This window comes from Anastrepha ludens, chromosome 2, assembly GCF_028408465.1.
Source record: "Anastrepha ludens isolate Willacy chromosome 2, idAnaLude1.1, whole genome shotgun sequence".
NCBI classification, from domain to species: domain Eukaryota; kingdom Metazoa; phylum Arthropoda; class Insecta; order Diptera; family Tephritidae; genus Anastrepha; species Anastrepha ludens.
The window spans coordinates 164,604,350-164,630,115 of record NC_071498.1 but is presented as its reverse complement, the minus strand read 5'-3'; the positions used below and the strand labels follow the sequence as shown (position 1 = coordinate 164,630,115).

The window sequence follows — 25,766 nt, the reverse complement described above, 5'->3', positions numbered from 1 at the left end:
TAGAAATATGTAGTTCATTTTCTTTGAATTTTTCTAATATAAAATACATAAGTAAAATCAGTTTTTATTTAACTTTTACGTGAGTATTCAGCCATCCGAATTAGGTATGAATAACGGCTGCGTCTCACGGAAATTGCGAGCCATACAATTCGGTGTGCTTTCACCGGATGAAATCAAGCGTATGTCCGTTACGGAGGGCGGCATTACACGCGCGGTTATTGTAAAAGATGGTCGACCAGCATTAGGTGGTTTGATGGATCCGCGCCAAGGCGTTGTCGATCGAAATTCGCGTTGCCTTACATGTGCCGGCAATATTGTCGACTGTCCCGGCCATTTCGGCCATATTGAATTGAGTTTACCAGTTTTTCACATTGGCTTCCTATTGAAAACTATTAAAATATTACATTGTGTATGCTTTTCCTGCTCCAAGTTATTGGTATCACCATCTAATCCAAAGGTGCGGAAACAGAAAGCATGAAAGCTTGCAAATACTAATCATTTAAAAATATAAACACATATGGAAACATTTAATTTAATTTTCATACAGGTGAAGGAAGTACTACAACGTACTAGAGCCCGACCACGCATGCGGCTCAGTCTTATGCGCGAACTATGCAAGTCCAAGACAATATGCGAGGGTGGGGAAAATATGGATATTGCTATCAATTGCACTAGCCAACGTAAAATTTCAGACCATGGTGGTTGCGGTCACCACCAGCCGCGCATTACGCGTCACAAGCTGGAGCTGCATGCCACTTGGCAGCGTATAACCGAACATCGAAAAGAGCGTCAAATTATTTTAACAGCAGATCGTGTATTAGAAATTTTTCGCAATATTTCCGATGAAGATTGCCTCTATTTAGGTATGGATCCACATCACTGTCGCCCCGATTGGTTGCTCATTTCGGTATTGCCAGTTCCCCCGCTCTCCGTGCGTCCATCAGTGCTAATATATGGTAGCTCTCGCTCTCACGATGACGTAACACACAAATTAGCAGATGTAATCAAGGCAAATAATGAGCTGAAGAAATGCATTGAAACAGGCGCCGCCGATCACTTGATTCGAGAATGTTCGTCTCTATTGCAATTTCACGTGGTTACTCTGATTGACAATGAAATGCCTGGATTACCGCGTGCTCTCCAAAAATCTGGGCGCCCACTGAAAAGCATAAAATCCCGATTGAAAGGTAAAGAAGGACGTATACGTGGCAATTTGATGGGCAAACGTGTTGATTTCTCGGCTCGTACCGTTATAACGCCAGATCCAAATTTAAATATCGATCAAGTGGGTGTGCCACGCTCTATTGCACAGAATCTGACGTACCCTGAAGTGGTGACACCTTTTAATATTGAGGTAAATATAAGTAAAGTTTAACCAAGAGTATTGTCTTCAAGTTTTCTTAGCAAAAAATTTGTTCAGAATCATTTGTGCAAAGCTGTATTGAATTGAATTTTATTCCATTAAGGCAGTTTTGCAGAGACCGAAACGCATTCATGGCCAGAACTATGTGCTAGATGCATTAGAGCTTCCTAGCCAAGCTCTCTCTGCAATTAATATCTTCCAGGCAACTGCTTGCTGTCGATAGAGGTTAGAATCAATTGTTTGAGCAATAATTAAATGATTAGTAATCCAATTTGGTTTTTGAACAACTTTTTTACTAAATACAAAAATGATTTTGAGTGTTGAAAATCTTTATTTTGACCGTTACGCGCTTCATTGCTTGTCTATATACGGCAGCTGTCTTTTTCACAAGTGTTAAATACGATTGACGTACGACGCCATTTGCAAAAATTATATTTCTTCAAATAGGGTGATTAATTTTGCTCCGCTCCCGTAAATATTTGAGAATAAACCTAATTAGCTTTCAAAATTGAATGAAACTTCACTAATTTTTTACACAACATTAACTTATTAAATATCTGAAAAATCATTCAATAAAATTTCCATCAGTTGAAATAATCTACACCAATCGATTGCTCGACCGAATCAAATGCTGCTTATTCATATTGAGCATAACGGTATTAGTTGCAGCCTTTAGAGAAGAAATGGTGTTATGAGAATGCGTATTGGCCCCATACTTAGTAATCCAGGGTATTAAAGTCTGGGAAATTAAGCGGTTTTAAGTTCGGTGTTTTGCGCCATCCGAACTTATATCGCCGTCGCTTTGTGTGAAGGAGCAGATTCTTGCTGAGATTTGTATTGGCTGTCACCGCATACACTATTAATCCAGGACCCCGATATATGCATCAGAATTCACTTGAAATCCTTGAGTAAAGAAGTGTGGTTGTCACGGCATGTCCTTTGTTGCTCACAACACCTAAAACCACAGCAGTGGCTGCAAACTTCGTGTGCACATATGTAGCTGTAATTTCTGCGGTTGGGCTTTGTTGCGGGTCTTGGTTAAAATTTATTTCGCCAGAAAAACTCCATAACATCACAGGCGGTTCAGAGTGTTTAATTTTCATTTTGTAGAACTCGCTGTTTGCTTGTGTTTGCTCCGACCCAAACTGGCTTCTGTAGGATTTGTGCCGGAGATCTTCATGGGCAACTCGACGGACAAGATCCTCAGAAGCATTGGTGCAAGCTCCCTCGCAAATGCCATCATTAATTTTAAAGGGTCCTCGTCAATGATAACTTCCACTTATTGAATAAATCCTGCAGATCTCACAGTGTGAGAATGCTCCTTGTGTTTTTCTCGTTTTGCACCAGATTCTGCATCGCTGTCGACTGCTACCAATTCACGGCGAACCTTATGAACGGACGCAATTAAGTAAATTAGAGATTTTAAATCGGTATGATTTGCACATTTAGCGACGAAAACTGCATTTCTCTTCGTATCTTGATTTAAGTTGTAGTCGTCTATGTCCTATCTGAAAAGAGTAAAAAATAAAAATAATTCTTTCGGCCACTCTCATTATTCCTGACAAGTGGAAATCAGGGAGAGTGGTCTCACTACTGAAACTTGGGAAACCTGCCAACCAAGGGGACTCTCATCGTCCGATAACTCTCCTTTCTCTAGTAGTGAAGGCTCTTGAAGCCCTTCTACTCCCACTCTACACGAAAAATCTGACTCCAGCCTCACACCATCATGGCTTCCGAAGAGTGCACAGTACCACCGCAGCCCTCACCGTCATTAACACTCAGATAACCGCGAGCTCAACCAAAACCGCCCCTGCGAGAGAACTGTCTATTAGCGTTGGACCTAAAAAAGGCTTTCGACACAGTCAGCCGTGCTACGCTACTCGATGATATTTTACAGTCGACACTCACGCCAGGGCTGAAGAGGTGGCCCGCAAACTACCTGAGTGGTCGTCATTCGGTCATTCGTCGGTGTAATTTCGAGAGCAAATCGCAAAACAGAGGAAAATAAGTTCGCAGGGTGGTGTCCTTTCACCCTTGCTTTTTAATCTCTATATTTAGAAACTCCCCCCGCCACCAGAGAGAGTCTCCCTGGTCTCCTACGCCGACGACTGCACGATACTGACGTCGGGCAATGACATTGATGGCCTGTGTGCCAAGGTAAACGACTACCTCGCCTGCTTTTCTCGCTTCTTCACTACGAGGAACCTACAACACTGCGACAACATACGAAGTCCACGGCGACCCTCTTCACCACCTGGACAAAGGAAGTCAATCTGCAACTTAAGATAAAATTCGATGGCACACCAATACAAACTGTTAACAACCCCAAAATCTTGGGAGTTACCTTCGACAGTTTACTTTCTTTCTCTTCGCACACAACCGCAATTGCCATTAAAGTCCAGAATAGCAACAAGATCCTCAAATCGCTTGCCAGCAGCACTTGGAGCAAAGGCAAAGAAATGTTGCTATCGACATTTAAGGCAATAGGTCGCCCGGTTGACATAGTAAATATTACAATAATTCTATTGGCAACTAACTACCTATGTACAGAGGGTTATGAAAGTGAAGCAAAATGCATCCCACGCTTTTAACTCTAATTTGAATTATTCTATTTGTATCTTAATTTTTGTTATAATTCTGTTCTGAGGTAGTTGACTATGACTGATCGTTCGATTTGCTATTACTTCATTATAGGTCTCTTTGTCATTAAAATTTATTTTCTACTTTTTAGTTCGATTAGCAAAAAAAGCGTGTTTTTTAGTTTTTTTTTAACTATTTTTTATTATGAATGAAAATTATTGTTATCATTGCATTCAGTGAATTAATGATTCAATATATTCGTGTTATATTATATTTAATTCCTTTCTTATCGACTGTGAGTCTAAAACTATGCAGTTATCGGCTGTGATAAAGAAGTAATCGGGATGAAGAACTTTTTTCGTGGAGGGAGCCTGAGAAACGGCTACCCCACTCCTGAAACGGAGAGGTAACAACAAAATATACTGACATAATCAATATGTTACATACTACCCATATAGATCATTGATTGAAGGTCGAGCCTTGTTTTTCTGAAAGAAAATTATTGTTTTCATTTAGTCAGTGATTTATAGTCCGATTTAATTGTGTTATATTTAATTTCTTCTTTACCGACAATGTGTCCAAAGAAAGGCCAGCATTGGCCTTGACACAGAATAGATACTCTCAGCACAGAAAAAGGAGACCGTGGATTATATTGACACAATCAAAACGAGATGTAAAGTTCCAGTTTGGTTTTTTTTAGTTAATTTTTGTTGTGAATTGTACTTTAATCGATAAAATTTTATAAATGAAATTATGGTAATGATAAATTCCTTCTTTATTTGCCAAAATTTTGTTCCGTAAAATAATTTCAAAATTTATGTTTTGATTATTTTATTGTAATTAACAAAATTACATCTTATATGAAAATTATTTTATCTTATATGAACATTGAATAGAGTAAATTTGCGTGTATGAGACTTGTAGTATGTACGCATGTGTAAAGACTATACAAAGTGAGAATGCAACTACCCTGAAAACGTTTTAGCCTTCTATTCGTATTACAGTGCCGCGTGCCCCAGCAAGTTCGAATTCGAAAGAGTAAGTCGTGGACTCCCGAAATAAGTAAGAGTAACTCGGAGAGTGCAGGCATGCGCAGACCGCGCGTTAGCGCTGTCTTTCTTACTCTTCTACAGAAGATCTAAAAAAAGAAAATATTAATCCTGGCAATCCTAATAAGAATAATGGAAAACTTTTATCAAATTATTGCATTGTCATCGGTCCTTGATAAATGTGCAAAATTCCAAGCCGATTAGATTTTTAGAAGCCAGTGAAAATTAAGCTCAAAGATTCCGTTACATTCATTCATACATACATACAACCCGAGCTAATAAAAGTGTGTTAAAATAAAGATTTTTCATTTTACAACCAAATTCACTTTACTTTTTGCCCACAGGTAAAAAAAGAAAATATTAATCCTGACAATCCTAATAATAAAATAATTTTTAGAAGTCAGTGAAAATTAAGCTCAAAGCTAATAAAATATAATAAAAAAGCACAAATTTTGCTGCAGAAACGATAGCCATATTTGAAGCAGTACAATATGCTAGCCAAACACCTGGAAAATTTGCAATTTGTTCCGATTCCTTAGCCTCATTAGAGATGGTAAAACATATAAACAATAATAATTATTATACAGACTACATAAGAAACTGCTTACTAAAATTCAAAAATAAAATCGAACTCATATGGATACCAGGACACGCTAAAATCAAGGGCAACGAACTAGCAGATTTAGCAGCAAAAGAAGCACAAAACCGCCCCCTAACTATGTCTCTGAACCTCCTACACACAGATATTAAAAAACATATAACAAAAATATTCAAAAATACACAACACTCCACATTCGAACAAACAACAAGTTGGTACAAATTTGTTAACCCAAAGAAGCAATCAATCAATGAACACACATTTACACATAATACTAACATAACTAGAAGGGAAATAACAAAAATAATTAGACTACGACTTGGGCACACACGACTAACACACGAATATTTAATAAAGAAAGACCTAAATATCTGCAAATACTGCAATACCTCAGCTCCAAACATCAAACACATCCTAGACGACTGTACACATTTTACAAACCACAGAAAATCACTAAACAACACAAAACCTACTGATCTACTTTTAAACAATTCTACAGAGAACAATATTAAACTTATAAACTATTTAAAATATTGTAATATCTTAAATGAAATTTAGCTAACACCCTATATACACATATATATATATATACCCAGTATATTAGCTTAAGGCCACAGTAGCCATAGCTTTTTTTGTATTTTATAGTTAACTATAAATACAATTGTCAATAAAAAAAAATAAATAAAAAAAAAAAATAATAAAAAAGTGTGCTAAAAATAGCTCTATTTTGCTCCACGCTTCACAGTTGTAGACTTGGTGCATTTCACTTCTAATTCATATGACATTCACAAATCGAGCTTCTCTCTATTTCTAGTCCTTTTCGAATGGCTCCAAACGGTTTGAAGATGATAATTTAGTTTCCTATCAACGTCATGACTATATACTTACGTATTGGTATTTCGTTAGCCTTCCTTAATGTCATTGAATTTTTCCGTGATCGATCAACCAGAATCGACATTTTCAGACCAAGACCCAAACATTTCTATAACTTTAATATATTTATCAAAATAGTTTACATCAAACACTTATCTATCCGCAGCTCATGCAAACACTTGTAAAACGCGGCAATACCCAATTTCCCGGTGCCAAGTATATAATACGAAACAATGGTGAACGTATCGATTTGCGATTCCACCCCAAATCCAGTGACTTACATCTAGAACTTGGCTACAAAGTGGAGCGCCATTTGCACGATAATGATTTAGTGATTTTCAATCGTCAGCCAACATTACACAAAATGTCAATGATGGGTCATCGTGTCAAAGTACTGCCTTGGTCCACATTCCGCATGAATCTCTCTTGTACCAGTCCTTATAACGCCGACTTCGATGGTGATGAAATGAATTTACATGTGCCACAGAGCATGGAAACACGTGCCGAAGTTGAAAATATCCATTTGACACCGCGACAAATTGTCACACCGCAAACTAATAAGCCGGTAATGGGCATAGTGCAGGATTGCTTGACGGGAGTGTGCAAGATGACGAAACGTGATATCTTCATAACACACGAACAATTGATGAATTTGTTGATGCACATGCCGTGCTGGGATGGTGTCATGCCAAAGCCGTGTATTTTGAAACCGGCTATTTTGTGGTCGGGCAAGCAACTTTTTTCGTTGATCATTCCTGGAAATTTGAATATGATACGCACACATTCGACTCATCCTGATGAAGAAGATGAGAGTCAATATCGTTGGATTTCGCCAGGTGATACAAAAGTATGTATTTTTGTCTATGTTCTTTGTATACCTTTGTATGATTGCTTTGTTAGTATGGAGAATATAAACACTGCGTTTGCACGGTGTGACTATTATATCACGAGACTGACGCGTCATGACGGTGTAAAACATTTTATTTGTATTTCATGCATTTGATTGAAACGACTTCTTTTCTCATCTCCTTCAGGATGCATCCCGTTTTACCATTCACAGATTATAGGAACTAAAATTTTGTTCCCTCTAAATCAAATTTTACTTTACTGCGCCAAAATACGTTTAATTTTGGTATGTACTACTTATATATAGTGAAGAATTTAGGCGTTCGTAGCTGTTCGAAGTATTTTAGCCGGTTTATAAAAAGTGTTGCGATATGCAGTTAAAGTTTTCGGCTTTGTTCAAGAAATAAATAAATATTTTTCCATAAAATCCCATTCATGTTATTATAGAATACGTAAGTAAATTAATTAGGCGGCCGCCGTAGCCGAATGGGTAGGTGCGTGACTACCATTCGGAATTCAGAGAGAACGTAGATTCGAATCTTGGTGAAACACCAAAATTAATTGCCGCCCGTCGGCAGGCAATGGCAAGCCTCAGAGTATATTTCTGCCATGAAAAAGCTCCTCATAAAAACTATTTGAGGTTCGGAGTCGGCTTAAAGCTGTATGTTCCTCCATTTGTGGAACAACATCAAGACGCACGCCACAAATATTAGGAGGCGCTCGGCCAAACACCCAAAAAGGGTGTACGCGCCAATTATATACACATATGTATACAAGTAAATTAATTTTTCAACTTTCACATTCATATAAGGACCATCCGAAATGGCAGTTATTTGTGCAAGCGTTATTAGCATAGATAACGTTATTAGCATCAATACTTAGGTGAAGTCTAAAGTCTAGCCTGAATAGCATGAATAACTAGACGCGAAATTCTCTCACTTTATGTGAGAGCGCGCTCTGTAACTCATTTGAGTACGTGGCAGCACTGCCAATCCCTAGGCTGAGGAACAGCTGATAGACAAAATAGCGGGCGTCCAGAAATCAGTGATGGTAAATTTAGGGAAAATTCCCTACATGTAGGGATTTTTGTCGAAAAATGTGGGTGTAGGGAAAAGAAGGACAGATTTTTTTAAATTCTGTAAATGTAGGGAATTTTCAAGAAGGGCAGAAACAATTTTTAAATAGCGGGGTAAAATTAAAAAAGTTCATTTAAAATAAAAATCCGCAATAAGATTTCATGCCAGACTTCTTTTCCTTATGGCAGCATACTTTAAAAAGCGTTAATATGGCAACATTGCCGTGTTTTTCTTCGTTAAAGCTAGCACGATTTTTTCTTTGCGCGGAAATTGTTAGTTGTCCTACGTTTTCTGGTGAAGTAAGTTTAAAATTATTTTAGTTTTGGTTGTTTTTATATTTAAAATGCATATATTTTACAGAAATGAGCTCCTCCTCTTCGACTGACTCTCCGGAGGAACACCAGGAAAAACAATACAAGTATCGGAAACAAAAGTTCAATAACAAGTGGCTTGACGACGAAATTTTAGTGGTTAGTTTGAAGCTGTGGCTAACGAGCAAGTCTGATTAACAGAAGCACGCCGAAACAAAAATGCACCAAAAAATATGAAGGCAATTAAAAAGACATCTAAAATAAACAGCTTTTTTTAGAAAAGGCGAGTAAACCAAATGGTTCCAGAAATTTCGAAATAAGACTTAGCAAGTTCTTCGCTGAGCATAATGTTGCGCTGCAAGTGATGGACCATTTAATCCCACTCTTAAAAGAAATCGTGCCTGATTCTGAAATAATAAAAAACTCTGAGCTCGGAAGAAAGAAGTGCACCAACATAATAAAAAATGAATGGGCAAAAGAAGAAAAAGACAATTTATATTAGTTAAAAAATTAAAAGTAAACAAATTTTCCATAATGATCGATGAGAGCACAGATATCGGACTCAATAAGCTTATGTGTCTCATGGTGAGATTTTTCGGCGAGGAAAGCGAGCCGCTTGTGGTTAAGCTGCTGGATCTAATTCCAATAAGAACTGAATACACTGCAGAAGCTCTGTACGTAATTTTTAAAAAATCTTAAGCAAACAATTCAATTTGGACTTTGCAATTGCCTCATTATAGTGTAAACACAGGAGAAAAAAATGTAGGGAATTTCGTAGGGAAAATTTGTTGTAAGCGTAGGGAAAAGTAGGGAATTTTTTTGGGTTGTGTAGGGATTTTTCAAAAAACCATTTACTATCACTGCCCGAAATAGGGAGCCAAAAATAATTGATTCACCACGTCTTCTAAAATATACTCCTGGTACAATTTTGCCACGGTCTTACCCCCTTTTTCGTTGAAATGAAGAGATGTAACCCCTTTAAAAGACACTCCCCACCAAACCATTATGGAGGCTGGTTGGTGGCCACGCTAAACCCTCGGAACAACATTTTTTTCGTCTTTACTTCTTCAACAGTGAAAATCTTCTCATCTGTGAAAAGAATATTTTAATGGCCATTGACCGCGTGCCACCGAAGAAGCTGCATCTGTCGACTATAATTTTCTTCACGCGCGTTGTTAAAAGATGACCAATTGAGCGACGGAAGGCTTTCGTGTGGAGATAATCTCTAATTCGCATTGACATGGATCTGGTCGATACATCCATTTCCCTGGACACGATTTTCTGCTTTCTACGGGGATTTTTGCGAATTCTTTCTCGAACAGTTTTTATGGCTGTACTAGTTCGAACCACGCGAGGAGGACCACTGCTTTTCCGTCTGTCACTTCCGATGTTTCGGAAAAACGATTGATCGTGCGGTAAACGAAAAGTCTTGAAATATTAAGTTTTTTCAGTAATTTGTAAATCTCACTTGGACTTTTACCACACTTCTGTATTGCAATCACTGCAATGCGATTTTCCTTAGCTCCCAACTCCATAGTTAACAAGCGAAATTTTCCACGAAGCAGTATAATTTATGAGTAGAAAATGTATACGAACAAAAACAAAAATAACGGCAATAATGGTTCTGGCCATATGCATTAAAAAATTTGTCACAGAATTTATTGCAAGACTAAGTAGACCCACTCACAATAAACGCAATTAAGGAAGCAGGGGATTGGTTGCTTACTTCGGTAATTACCGTTGAGGAAGTAAATATTTACTCCGATAGCCAAGCGGCAATTAGGGCCTTAGGCTCGTTGTTTGTGCATTTGAGATTGGTCGGGGAATGTCTGGCTTCTTTCTCGATTCCATCCGAATACTTTGATATCAGGCTCATTTGGGTTCCCAGTCATAGCGGCATAGAGGGAAACTGCTGGGCGTATGAGCTGGCTAGACAGGAAACTTGGAGACGGTTTCGTCGCAAAATGGGAGGATTGGGGTTTCCTTAAGAACGTGTGGGCTGCTCCTGGAAAGATGGACCTCGAGTTAACTCAGCGAGCGCTAGCGCACAAACGTGCAAGGTCACGAGGTCCTTCTGGCCACGGGTAGATTGGGGATGATCGAGGGAACTCCTAAGACTAGCAAAGCCCCAGCTCTCGAGTTTGGTGGGTATCCTTACCGGACATTGTTCGTTAGGTGGCCATGCGGTGAGACTTGGGATTACCAGGATTACCTAAAGTGCGTTCTGCAGAAGCTGTCTTGAGGTCGAGGTGAAATCATATCGACACCTTCTTCTCAGCTGCCCTGCTCTCGGCTGCCAAAGATTTGGACATCTGGGCTCTCATTTTTTCGCTACGCCGGCGGATATAGTGAGTCTATAAGTCATACATATGGTGAAGTTCATCAGTAGCTTGATGCGGTTAATTACGAACGTAAATCAGCCACCGTCGGCGTCATCATAAGTGCATGGCCATCATTCCCTATTCCCAAGACTTCTTCTTCCTTCCCTTCTCCTTTCCCCTGTATTCATTGTGGCTAAACAGAGATGGAAGCGCACAAGGCCAAGGTTGAATGACCGAAGGCCTAAGCTACATATTTATATTGAAGGAAGGTAGCACTTTCAATGCAACGAGACTAGGGAGAGAGTAACCTGAAGTATATTAGAAGTTTTTAATGGACAACAAAGCGTGATGAAAGATATCTGTATTTAGTGATTTATATGCTGTTCACAAACCTAGTTAGGGGGCGTCCATAAATTACGTGAGGTGTTTTTTTTAATTTTCTATACCTCCCTCCCCCCTGGTGAGATGTCGTGAGATTTTATTCAACCCCAACCCCCAATCTCACGTGAGATTTTTCAAAATGTGGGTTTCTTATGTAAACGCGTTGTATTGTTATTGTAAAAAGAGAGAAAAAATACAATTAGTTAAGACTAGTAATCAATATTGCTGAGAGCTATAAGTGTAATAAAAAGTTAACAATAGAAGACTTAAATCGTAACTACTGCGATTAAAAAAAGAATATCTACTCTAATTCAGTCCATGGAGAATCATGCGCGGTTTCAAGGGAGACTATTGGGACCAACATGTCCATATGATTTTCAGTAAAATCATGTGCTCCTTCAACTTCGTTCTAATCTAGCCACTCTAAGCCGTTGACGCTTGCGCACAGTAACTCATTAGCTCGTCTTGTGACAATCTGTGAGGGTCGCACTTTTGCGGAACATACGCGCTTGCTTAGCTGGTGCAATGCGAGCTAATACCGCATGCGAAGTAAATACCGCATGTACTGCAGCATCTTTTCTCTAAATTATCACGTATACTTGGGCAATAGAGATCATAAGGCGTGCTGATGAAGGCATTCAGCGGTTGAATCGGTAGGCGTATTCGAAATGGAGCGAATGACTTTCCGTCATGTTCTTTAAAGTCCGAAATTGTCAAACGTCCATCAACCTGAGTGATAGGGTATGGAGGTGGCAGAAAACGGTCGTGAAGAATCATATGCAGATCACTCCGGCGTGCGCTGCAGCACTTAGGTCAAGCTCCATATTCAGCTTAGCAATCTGTTTCTTCATAGTATCTTGTGCTGGAGTGGGACGTACGTTAGATGGTGTAGTGTTCGACATAGCTTCATCCACATCATCGCTGATCACAAGAAGCTGATTTTGAATTATGTGAAAACAGTGAACGAAATGACCGCGCTAATATTTTGTAGTTATGATTTTAGCATATTTTATCAAGAATTTCACTGTTTAAGTTTTTTTTAAGCAGTTAATTGTAACAATAAATTTTATATAAAAAAAAGTATTTTCTTAAAAAAATATATATTTAACCTACATTTTGAAGGAATGCTAAAGTAGACCGAACTTTTCTCTCAGTGGATTCACTGAGAAACCGTTCAATCTCATGTTTAATGTGATGTATTAACTCTTCTTTCTTCGGGAATTTTTGCTTCGCAGTACTTCATTATTTTATCACATCGTCGTGGCAGGACTTCTTCGCCTTATAGGCGTATCTTTTGACGTATGCGTTATAAAAATCTTGATAACTCATTTTAAATTAGTAAGAGCAAGAACTGAGTCGAGTAAAACATTTACAAGAATAAACAAAGAAGGTTGGAACCTGTCCGTGTGTCGCTGCCACTCAGCTCGTACGCTCTTGTTCATTGAGTCGCGCGTTCGGCTGATAGTGGCGCGAAAACAAACGACGGGCTACACTGTACCGTAAATTCAGATTAAATTGAGCTATTTGGTATAAAACAAATATGGTGGTTTGACAGTAGTAATGTACATATAACGTCGAAGTATAAATTATTTTCTTTCGAACGAATTAGTGAATGATCTTAATCATACTATTGTACTATTACGCTTAAGATTAAATCTTAAGCATGTACAATCTGGATAATGGACCAAAATAGTATACTTTTTGAAGTGAAAACTTCTTTAGAATCGTTGGGAGTGATTTGAGAAAAAGTGAAACGAAAAAAGCGACACTCTTGGCTACGAATATTACATATACACGTAGCGACGAACTAAATAACTTTTAGGCCAGCGCCGACAGCATGGCGCGATAGCCGAGCGGCTAGCAATGTGAGCTTCCGATCCAAAATCCTTGGTTCGAATCACAAGAAAAAATTTTTTTTTATACAGTTATTTTATTTTTTTATTTTATGATATGTTTATGAGGAGCTTTTTTTCATGGCAGAAATACACTCGGTGTTTTGCCATTGCCTGCTGAGGGGTGAGCGCTATTAGAAAAAAAATAGTTTTCCTTAATTTTGGTGTTTTCAGCGAGATTCGAACTGACGTTCTCTCTGTGAATTCTGAATAGTAGTCACGCACCAACCCATCCGGCAACGGCGTTTGTTTAATTTTACTGATGCAAAAATGAGGAAAAATATATGAATAAAGTTTGCTTACTGTTTACACATTTTCCAAAGGTGACGGAGAACCAAAAAAAAAAAGTCGATTTTCAAACAACTACGAGTGCATATGTGTAATTGTGTTAGAGTTTCGGTCACGCCCCAGCAAAACCTGCGTGCATATGTGTTTGTAACATTCAAAAAAATGTAATTGTGTTAGAGTTTCGGTCACGCAGGTTTTGCTGGGGACGCTCATAATAGCAACCGCGTGTGTATTTTTATATTCGTAAATATTTTCATTTTTAAATATTTACCGCAATTATGCCGAAAAATAATGCAGAAAAGTGTCGTGAATATCGACAGAAAAAAAAATCAATAAATAGCATCACGGAATTCATTCACGAAAATTTAATAAAGTATACACCAGAAGTATCGCGGACACTTAGAAAAGACAACGATAAAGTTCCAATGATTTTAAGTGGCGATTTTAACGTAAATTTTGCATTGGACACAGCGGTTCCTTTAATTGACGTTCTCAATACAACATTCAATTTAAAAATGTGTAACAATCGCACTGAATCGACAACACGATCAAAAACAACCATTGACGCGGTATTTCAAAGACATGTTGACAACATCGAAACCAAAGCATTTGTATCATATTTTAGCTATCATAAGCCACTCATATCATTTGTTGAAATTGAAAACATTGAGGATGAATAATAATAAAATGAAGAAAATAAAATATGAACTTTATAGCAATATTATAATGAACCTATAATTATCTTGCTCCTAATGCTGCTTTCGTCTTATTCTCTCTCAGTTTGTTTTACGGAAGGTTTCACTTCTATCGCGTCTAACCGTTAGACTGGTGTTTTTTTTTTTGTTTCAATCAGAAAAAAAATTGCGTGATATTTGCCGAGACCCCCCCTCTCTCCAACGTAAGATTAGATGAGATTTGACTCGACCCCCTCCCCCCTTAAAGATCTCACGTAATTTATGGACGCCCCCTTACCTGCAACCAGTTGGTACCATCATTTCTAATAATTTCTATTATTTCATATTAAGATTATTTCTTTTAAAATATTTTAAATAGTACAACTTCGCATGTGTAAAACTTACCTTTATTTGAAAAATACGTTAATGGCCGATTTCCTCCATACTTAAATATAAGCCCAACTTTTTACAAGAGTAGCATTTTTATGAAAATTCTTTGAAGTTCCCCCATTACTGATCAAAGCGAGACTCGGCCCCATATTGACCGATGAGTACATGTCATTGACATAGGGATACCCTTACAAACATGCAAGCTACTTATCCTTGAAGAAAGCGTAAGAGCAGCGAACGTAAGATGGAGTAATGAAACCACTTGCAGAATCGTCCGACGACTGTGGCCGACTCTCAATGCTAAACATACAAAATCTCTGCTAAGCCAAAATAAGCATAGTCTAAGGTAGACACACCTAAGCCCAATAGATAGACACACCCAAAGGATGGACTGCTATAGAAGTTGTCTAGATGAGGAGAAGGAAGAGACAATCTCGCACCTAAGGTGCATGATTTGGTATGCCGTCTCATTCTAAGAAGTGGTAAATGATGACCCCACTCCAAAAATAATACAGACGTAAGCTGTAAGGTTCCTGGAACCTTGTTATTTGAAAAAAGTTTCTAAAAATTCTTAAGCTTGAGTATAAACAAAATAAGATCTTAACAAAATTCTCAATTTATCTCACTATTCCCAGGTCATGGTCGAATACAGCGAACTAATTATGGGTATTCTATGTAAACGCACTCTGGGTGCCACCGCTGGGTCACTCCTTCACATCGCTTACATCGAGCTCGGCCATCAAATTGCTGGCGAATTTTATGCAAATATACAAAAGGTTGTCAATGCTTGGCTGTTAATCGAAGGTCATAGCATTGGTATTGACGACACCATTGCCGATCCAGCCACTTACAAGGAGATTCAAAATGCTATTGCCAAAGCAAAAAATGATGTCATGCTGGTCATACAGAAGGCACATCACATGCAATTGGAGCCAACACCGGGCAACACATTGCGCCAAACTTTCGAGAATCAAGTCAATCGCATACTGAACGATGCGCGCGATAAGACAGGAGGCTCAGCAAAGAAATCACTCACAGAGTACAATAATTTGAAGGTAAAAACAGGGTGTAGAATTAAAATAATAATCCACAATAACAATGATTTATGCGTTAATGTGTCGCAGGCCATGGTAATCGCTGGTTCCAAGGGTTCTAACATCAATATTTCCCAGGTGATTGCTTGCGTTGGTCAACAAAATGTAGAGGGCAAACGTATACCTTACGGCTTTCGTAAGCGCACAATGCCGCACTTCATAAAGGACGATTATGGCCCGGAAGCGCGCGGTTTTGTCGAGAACTCTTACCTGGCAGGGTTAACGCCTAGCGAGTTTTACTTTCATGCAATGGGTGGACGCGAGGGACTCATCGACACTGCGGTTAAGACTGCAGAAACCGGTTATATACAACGACGTCTCATCAAGGCCATGGAATCGGTAATGGTGCAATACGATGGCACTGTACGCAATGCTGAAGGTCAAATTATTCAATTACGATATGGCGAAGACGGACTCTGCGGTGAGTCGGTGGAATTTCAAACACTCCCAACTATACAATTGTCCAACAAAGCATTTGAGAAGCAATTCAAATTCGATGTTACACAGACACGCAATTTACGTAAATACTTTAGCGAAGAGACAGTGCGCGATATAACCGAATCCACGGAGATTATTGCACAGTTGGAGGTAGAATGGGACCAATTGTGTCGTGATCGCGAAGCTTTGCGTGAGATTTTTCCCACCGGCGACTCAAAAGTAGTGTTGCCATGCAATTTACAGCGCATGATTTGGAATGTGCAGAAAGTCTTTCATGTTGACAAACGCGCCACCACTACACTCAATCCATTGGACGTGATGAAAGGTGCCGCCGCTATTACCTTTTAAAAAGAAAACTAATTATCTTACTAAGAATTATCAATTTTTCTTTAGGCGTGCGCGAACTGCTCAAACAATGTGTTATTGTAGCCGGCTCTGATCACATTTCACAGCAGGCCAACGACAACGCCACTTTCCTTTTTCAATGCTTGGTACGCTCCATGCTTTGTTCCAAGGTAGTGGCCGAAGATCATCATTTAACGCCAGAGTCATTTGAGATGTTACTTGGCGAAATCGCTACACGTTTTCAACTCTCACAAATTTGTCCTGGCGAAATGGTGGGCGCACTCTCTGCCCAATCGCTGGGTGAACCAGCCACACAAATGACACTCAACACTTTCCATTTCGCTGGCGTTTCGGCAAAAAATGTTACTTTAGGTGTGCCGCGCTTGAAGGAGATCATCAACGTATCCAAACGACCGCGTTCACCATCGTTGACAGTTTTCTTAAGAGGCAAGCCAGCGCGTGATGTCGAGAAGGCCAAAGATGTTTTATGTCGTTTGGAGCATACAACGCTTAGAAAGGTTACCGCTAATACAGCCATCTATTATGATCCCGATCCGATGAACACCGTAGTGCAGGAAGATCAAGAATTCGTTAATATTTACTATGAAATACCAGATTTTGACCCGGGTGCGTATTGTTTTCATTTATAAAGGGTGATCAGTTCAGAGATATCGGATTTTAAATTAAAAAAAAAACTACGAAAATTCAATTTGATTGGGCAATCTTTATTATTTTTGTAAAGAACTAGCCATGACATTTATTTTTAAAGAAAATTTGATCGAATGTTGGAAGCAACAGCGATGTAATTCGGCTATCCATAAACACCAAATGAATTGAATGACTCGATTGAGTAGTTCGTTCGGTATCTCGTGAATAACTTTAGTAATGTTGGCTTCCAGTACCTCAATCGAAGATAGTTTATCCACAAAGCAATTAGACTTTACATACCCCCCGGCCAAATAAAAGTCCAAAGGTGTCGTATCACACGATCTTGGTGGCCAATCCACCGCACAGTGCGGCCGATTCCCGAAAAGCTGGCCAAAACTCAAAAAATTAAGTATTTGACTCAAAATTTCTTACTCGGGGGTTGTCGGGGTCGCTGATTACGAATTTGATCTTAAAATTTTGAAAATCCACCCCCTTCCACCCCTATTGGCCACCCCCTCACGTGAAATAGCGTATATTCTAGAACATAATCAAGATGCATGTTAATTTATGTTTTCAGGGTCGCTGATTACGAATTTGATCTTAAAATTTTGAAAATCCACCCCCTTCCACCCCTATTGGCCACCCCCTCACGTGAAAAAGCGTATATTCTAGAACATAATCAAGATGCATGTAAATTTATATGTTTTCGGGGTCGCTGATTAGCAAGTGGTAGCAGCTGAATCTTGTTTTATTCAGTAACCATTACTTTTTTGATTAGCTTTAATAGGTTTCAAAGCAGCATATGACGGCGTTGTATTACTATACAGTTTGAAAACTCAAATTTTATAAAAAAATTGCAAAAAATGTATCTACGTATTGCTGCAGCTAAAAATTTTGTGTCGAGGTATTGATATGTACTAAAGATTTCTCGTATTTTACTAACCTTCCGAAGATGATTCCATTTGGTTTTGTTCAATTTACTCCATTACAAAATCTTTCAAATGTGTACAACTTTCACTATTCATCGACAGTAATACGATGCTCAAACGAAGGCCACGTTGCGACTGAAAATACAGAGGATACTTAGGGTACAGGACGTTGCTATGAACGGTTTTCACTACTCAAGGCATTACTGTAGCCAACCCAAAGACAAAAAAACTTTATCTAGAAACTTTTTTTTTCGACTTTTGGCCAGCTTTTTGGGAATCGGCCGCACTGTGCACCGGTCCGAGATGAGAGATAAATTTCCCACCGAAATGACGATGCAATAAATCCATAGTCTCACGAGCTGTGTGGCAAGTGGCGCCGTCTTGCTGGAACCAATGAACCACATTTTTTGGAGATCACGGGCCTCAATTTCCGGCGTCACAAAGTCGCTTAACATGGCGGGATAGTGTTCGCTTTCACTTTTACATTGGTGGCAGCCTCGTCTTTGAAAAAAAATGGGCCGATGATTCGTCCAGCCTATAAGCCACACCAAGCGGTTATTTCCAATAGACGCAATGGCTGTTCTTGAATGGCTTCGAGTTGGTCTTCAGCCCAAATAGGACGATTTTGTTTATTGACGTAGCCGTTAAGGCAAAAAATGGGCCGCTATAAGTGGACCATAAGTTGCACTGAGCGCACGATGAACACTTTTCAGAGAGCGTTGTTTTTCATAATACAAATGTACGATTTGTAAACGTTGTTGAGGCGTAAGTCTTTCCATGATGAAATGTCAATGAATACTGAAAAAAAATTATGTATTTAGTTTGACAGTAGCCACGCGTGATCTGTCAAAAAAAAAGCCTATTGGAAAAAGTGCCTCCAATCCAAGGCACATTCATTAAATATGGTGGCACTAGACCAACAACAATGTTTTGTACGTTTGATTGTCAAAGCAAAGTATTGGGAAAGTAGAAAAAAAGAATGAATTCGCCTTGTTTCATTCTGTGCTGACAGCCACATGAGCACGGCGATAAAAAAAAAATAAATCAGCTGATTTATCACCTTTAATAGATTCGCCTTGATCCAATCTGATCATTTTTATTATTATTAAATTTTGTACAATATTTTTTTCGTTTTACTACTGCTTTGATTTTTCTTTGCAGGTGAAATTTCACCGTGGCTCTTACGCATAGAACTCGATCGCAAGCATATGACTGAAAAGAAGCTCACCATGGAACATATTGCAGAACGCATCGCCGCCTCTTTCGGTGATGACTTGAAGTGTATTTTCAACGACGACAATGCACCACGTCTGATAATGCGCATACGCATTATGAACACCTCGAATCACGAGAATAAATTCCAAGGTAACGAGTTGGACGAAGAGGAAGCCTCGCTCACTCGTTTGGATGACAATATGTTTTTGCGCTGCATCGAGAGCAATATGTTGTCCGACATGACACTGCAGGGTATCGAATCTATATCGAAAGTGTACATGCATTTGCCGCAACAGACAAATAAGAAGCGCATCTACATCACCGAAACGGGTGAATTCAAATCGGTGGCCGAGTGGCTGCTGGAAACCGATGGTACAGCGCTCATGCGCGTGTTAAGCGAACGAAATGTCGACGAAACACGTACATGCAGCAATGACATTTGTGAAATGTTCACTGTGTTGGGCATAGAGGCGGTGCGCAAGTCCATTGAGAAAGAAATGAATAATGTGCTACAATTTTACGGTTAGTTTTAAACTTCTTGCTAAATAGGTGTATACACCTAACTTTTCTTACGAATGTGTACAAATGTGCATATATTATATATACCCTATGATCAGAAAGTACCGGGAATGTTTAAACAAAACAAAACAGAGTTAAATTTCAGGCAAATTTATTTTATCCCCTTCAAAATATGACCCGTCTGAAACAACACATATCTGCCAACATTTAGCCCAGTCCTCCTTGCACCCCTGGTAGGCCGGTGAAGGGATAGCCTTCAGCTCCTTCGTCGCATTCTTTTAGATTTTCTCTATCGAGTGAAATCTCCTTCCACGAAGTGGTAACTTCAACTTGGGAAACAAAAAGAAGTCGCACGGGGCCATATCAGGTGAAGGCGGTGCTTGCACGATGGTATTTACTTGGTATTTCGTCATATAATCCAGCGCAATTTGGGCTCGGTGCGATGGCGCGTTTTCATCATGCTAAATCCAAGAATCGGTTGCCCACATTTCCGGCCATTTGCGACGTACAGCATCTCCCAATCGCCTCAAAACGGGTAAATAATATTCTTTATTGACTGTCTGGCCCGATGGAATGTATATGCACTATGCCTTGGTAATCGAAGAAAACAGTCAACATCACCTTCCCGGTACTTTTTGATCATAGTGTATATGTATTAGGGTGGGGAATAAGTTCATAGCATTTTTATCGAAGACTTTTATTTAAACAAAGAAGCAATAATTATATCAATAAGTTAATCAAATATATACATATATGCGCCGTTGCTGTTTACAACCTCTTCCCTCGACCAATTTGTTGATGCCCTTCCGCAAAAAATCACCTGGTCTGGTACCAAAGAAGTGGTTGAACCCATTTTTAAGAACCTCCTTATTATCGAAGGTACGCCCTTCATATAGTTTGACAGGGAGCAGAAAAAATGGTAATCGGTGGGTGCAAGGTCCGGAAAATACGGTGAATGCTGAAGGACCTCCCATTCGAGCTCGTGGAGTGCGGCTTTGACGACTTGTGTAACATGGGGTCTGGCGTTGTCGTGAAGGAGTATGGTTTGACCATGTCAATCAGGTCTTTTCAGTCGAATAGCCTCATTCACGCGGTGTAGCTTGTAGCAATGTAGGGCTCCTTGTTGACCGTGGCACACTTTTCGAGCATTTCACAGTGCACCATGCCCTCCCAGTCCCACCAAATATGTACATGCCATGACCTTCTTTTAGATGAAGATCCGGCCTGACTCTCGGCTTTGGCGTATCTCCTGGAGCCACCCACTTCTTTCTCTGCTTCATATTGATGTATAGACATCTCATCTCCCGTGACGATTCGGTACAAAAAGTGGTGTTTATGAACGCGTGTTGCTCTATGGCGGACGAGATGCGGAGAAGCAATTTGAAGGCGACTTTCTTTGTTTTTCTCGTTGAGATCGTGAGGCCCCCAGGCTCTCTATTTTTCGGTAAACCGCATTCAATGGTAGGTGATTGAGAATAGTTTTATGATCGCAGTTCATTTTTTCCGCCAACTCACGACTGGTTTGGCGAGCGTTCTCTTTCAAAAGTGATTTGAGACGTTCTTCATCGAATTCAAAAGGCCTTCCTTCGCCAGTTTTGAACTTTGCAAATCATTTTCGTGCTGTAAACTCGCCTATGACACCGAATATCACGGGCTGCTTCGGCTTGGGCAGCTTTTTGGCCTCGATGAGAAGCGAAGAAGAGCAGGTGCCGAAAATGTTGATTTTTGCTTCCTGGGTACTCCATTTCTAAGCCTCAAAACTAATAAAAAATTAAATAACTCAAAAATACAATTAGCATGTAGAGTAGAAAGAGTTCTACCGAATGAATACTTACCTTTTGCCAAACAGCAAACGAATCGTAGTAAAATAAAAGAAAATATAAAAATGCTTTGAACTTATTCCTCAACATTATTTTTAAAATCAAAAAAATATTAAAAATCAAAATCTTCCAGGTTTGTATGTCAACTATCGCCACTTGGCGTTACTCTGCGATATTATGACGGCCAAAGGACACATCATGGCCATCACTCGTCATGGCATTAATCGACAACAAACTGGTCCGTTGATGCGTTGCTCTTTCGAAGAAACGGTTGATATCTTATTGGACGCTGCCGCACATGGTGAACGCGACGCTTTGCGTGGTGTGTCGGAAAACATTATCATGGGTGAAATTCCGCGCATTGGTACCGGTTGTTTCGATATGATACTCGATGCTACTAAATGCAAATCCGCTATGGAAGTCGATTCAATCAATAATAATAATGCATTGTTTTACGGTTCAATGTTTACGCCAAATATATTGCCAGGCAGTGGACGTAGTGGCATAATCGAGTTTTTGCCTGGTTTGAGCGATGATCTGACGCCACAATCTACACGCTCCGCCTGCTTCTCGCCTCTATCGAATATGAGTTCGCCCACCTTGACAGCCGATGATTTCAGTTGCTCACCGTATTTATCGCCATCATCATCGTCGCTCAAATCGTACTATGGTGGCGCTTCGTACTATTCGCCCATATCACCAGTATATGAGAAAGCCATGGCTAATTTCCCAAATGCTTCGAGTGGTTGTGCTCAGTCGCCATGTGGCAATGATTTACTAACTACCCTGATGCGGTCACACAAGTATTCGCCAAGCTCACCGGAATTCTCACCAAACTATCAAGTTTATTCACCACAATCATTGTCAAATAATAGCACCACCTTTTATTCGCCAGCCAGTCCTGCAATTTCGTATAGCAGCGTTACCGGTTCTTCGCGTTACTCACCAACCTCGCCTAGTTACTCGCCACAAACTAATTATTCACCTACTTCACCCTCCTATTCACCGATGGTTATGAATTCAAAGAAGGGCGGCAGTAGCTTTTCACCGAATTCGCTAACAAGCAACAATGACTCGCTCTATTCACCATCTTCACCACTGGACACCCCCGATTCTTTAGTTGAAGACGTATTAACAGCATCTACTAGTGGTTCCAAATGTGTAGAGCCTAAAAAATATCGTGTCACGCCATATTTCTTCCCTGAAAATAACGCCAGCCCTTCAAGCAATGCAACATACTCACCTACAAGTCCCATCTACACGCACTACTCACCATCCAGTCCAAACTTTGTTGCACAAACTCCGCGTTATTCACCCTCAACACTTAGCTACAATCCCTCTAGTCCCAGTTACACACCCGTTAGCCCGTCATTCTCAACAAATTCTCCTCAATATTCGCCGTTAAGCCCGACAATCAGTTACTCACCCACCATCTCTTTGCCACGTTATATTCCACCACGTTCGCCACAACAATATTTAGCATCTTTACTAAGCCCACGCTATTCAAGTGGCTCCTCAGCAACCTATTCACCAACATCCCCAACATATTCACCAAATTCACCCAATTCGAATCGTTACTCACCCTCCAGTCCACAATACTCACCCGCCAGTCCCATTTATTCAGCCAACTCCCCCTCAGAGGTGGCTCCTTCACCACTTAGTCCTAATAATTATTCATCCTCGCCTTTGAGTCCTATTTATAGTCACAGTGAATCGCCAATGTCGCCTCAGAGCACCGACAGTCCCGCTAGTCCACGGTATTCCCCCACCTCAAATTAAAGTGATGGAATACAAAATTGTATTCTGTTCAACAATAAGCGCAGGATAAGCGAAGCATTTACTCGTGCCATATGTTTAATATTATTTAGTTTAATATAATTTTGGTGTATTTTAAATCTCAGACTAACTATGTTAAATTTCTATCATTTTTTTTCTATTTTTTCTTTTTCATATGTTGAAATGAACAATTTTTTTTAATTTTTCTGAGTTTAAATGTATTTATTTATTATTTTCTTCTGTTCAATAGAACTCGACCGTTAATGTTCATATCTCAATAAAAATCTTTCATTTATCAAAAAGAAAAATAATAATAATTACAAGAAGCCAATAGTATCTACTGCAAAAATGGTACATAGCAGCTGGTTCTACGTACCGGAATGTCTCGGGCTAACCCCGACCAAGGGCTGCCGGCTAGTAAACTAGCACTGGAGCAGCTCTCAGTTTTTGTGCTAAGAGTGACACTACTTTTGCCATCCATTTTCAAAACAACGGATACAAAAGAATTTCGTGTTTCAATTTTACACTGCTTCTTGATGGGAAGAAAACGCCTCACTCGTGTACGGGAAGACCGAAAATTTATACGCGAGCTTCTCAAGGAACGTATAAAATCCTCTTCTGCCCATGCAGCTGCCCTGTCGGAAGAAATTGAAATATCCATTAGTGCGCTCGAACAGCTAGAAGAAGGCTTCTGGAAGCAGGTCTAAAAGGATGCAAAGCCCGAAAGAAGCCGTGGCTTTCAGAAAAAAAGAGGTTGTCTGTAAAGTCGGTTTACTGACGATAGTTTAACGTGACAACGTCATAAGAAAATACTGATGGAATGGTTGCATTTTTCAAAACAAAATTTTAATTTTATTTGTTTGATAGATATTTTGTATGGATATAGAGGAGGGGTAAATGGAATCGTAATGAAATTGATCAAGTTACATTTACACAAACGTGAAAAATGACGAAACATTTATCAAATACATGAAAGATATGTTCCATTTGGATTGTGGATCAGACGTTAATAAGTCATCAACACTAAGAGGCAGCATCCTCGATTTGACTTTTTCAAGACACATTACATTGGAAACACCCCCTTTCATTTCCTACTTTCCCTATCATCATCCTATTCTCAACAGAGAAATGGTTCATTACCATGCACAGAGGAAGAAGGCATATGCAAATACAAATATGTGAATTTATATACAAATGCGCATATACAGGGCCCGCCATCTATCGTTACGGATTTGAACTAGGTATTATTTGAAGAATGGTAACACTTAGCTGTCATCTGATTTGACAGAAAATTAGTTGTAGTCTTCCGCTGAACGAAAATGGTTGTGTATACGCTCAAAGAACGCTGGGAAATATTGCGACATTACTTTGAAACTCATGGTAATGTTGCAGAATGTGTACGAAAATTATGTGCGGCAATGGGAAGAAGAAAAGCACCGAATGAAGTGTATGTGCGACGAAGCTCATTTCCATCTCGGCGGGTATGTTCACAAGCAAAATTGCCGCAATTGGGGCTCAGAAAGTCCGCACGCACTCGAAGAAAAGCCGATGCATTTACAACGAGTCACTGTTTGGTTCGGATTTTGGTCGAGAGGCATCATTGGTCCATTTTTCTTCGAAAATAAGCGAGGAGTGGCCGTAACCGTCAATGGAGAGCGTTACCGGGCCATGTTGAACGAATTTTTGTTCCGAGAAATTGAAAAGGAGGATATTGGTGGCATTTGGTTCCAACAAAATGGCGCTACTTGCCACACAGCGAATGCTACGATCAATCTTTTGCGCACTGTCTCCGAAGATCGCATTATCAGCCGAAATTCTGATATCGTTTGGCCGCCTCGAAGCTGCGATTTGACGCCGTTGGATTATTATCTTTGGGGTGCCGTCAAAGACAAGTGTTATGCCAACAAACCAGCAACAATTGATGCACTGAAGACCAACATACGCGATGTCATAGCTGAAATACAGCCGCATACAATCGAAAAATGTGTTGAAAAATTGGACCGACCGTATGGGATGGTGCATGGCTAGCCGAGACAGCCATATGAATGAAGTTGTGTTCCGTCATTAACCGGAAGGATTGTGCTTCAAAATAAAAAAAAACAGTTTGGAAAAATAATGAGTAGTTTCTTTTTTATAGCATTTTTAATTCCGTACAGTTATATGGCGGACCCTTTACATACATATATGTATATGCTCACTCAAGTAGGAGAGAGCCAGATGTCGAACGTTGCCGAACGCGGGGGCCGATTGTGCTCTTTGTTGTTCATTCCGCGCTTTTGCTTGCAGTTCAAGCAAGGTCACGACGATTGAGCAAGATAACGACACATTTTTTCGTCCGTG

At 39.6% G+C, this 25,766-nt stretch overlaps 1 protein-coding gene across 1 annotated transcript; it reads left to right on the top strand.

Annotated features, from left to right (window-relative positions):
• Positions 1–17: 17 nt before the first annotated feature.
• LOC128855765 (DNA-directed RNA polymerase II subunit RPB1-like) lies at positions 18–23,544 on the top strand. The gene is made up of 8 exons (XM_054090932.1): positions 18–457; positions 548–1,354; positions 6,630–7,310; positions 15,278–15,697; positions 15,767–16,499; positions 16,568–17,146; positions 19,258–19,833; positions 21,784–23,544. The coding sequence occupies exons 1-8, from the start codon at positions 107–109 to the stop codon at positions 23,427–23,429; spliced, it is 5,793 nt and encodes a 1,930-aa protein (XP_053946907.1). The 5' UTR covers positions 18–106; the 3' UTR covers positions 23,430–23,544.
• The last annotated feature ends 2,222 nt before the right edge of the window (positions 23,545–25,766 follow it).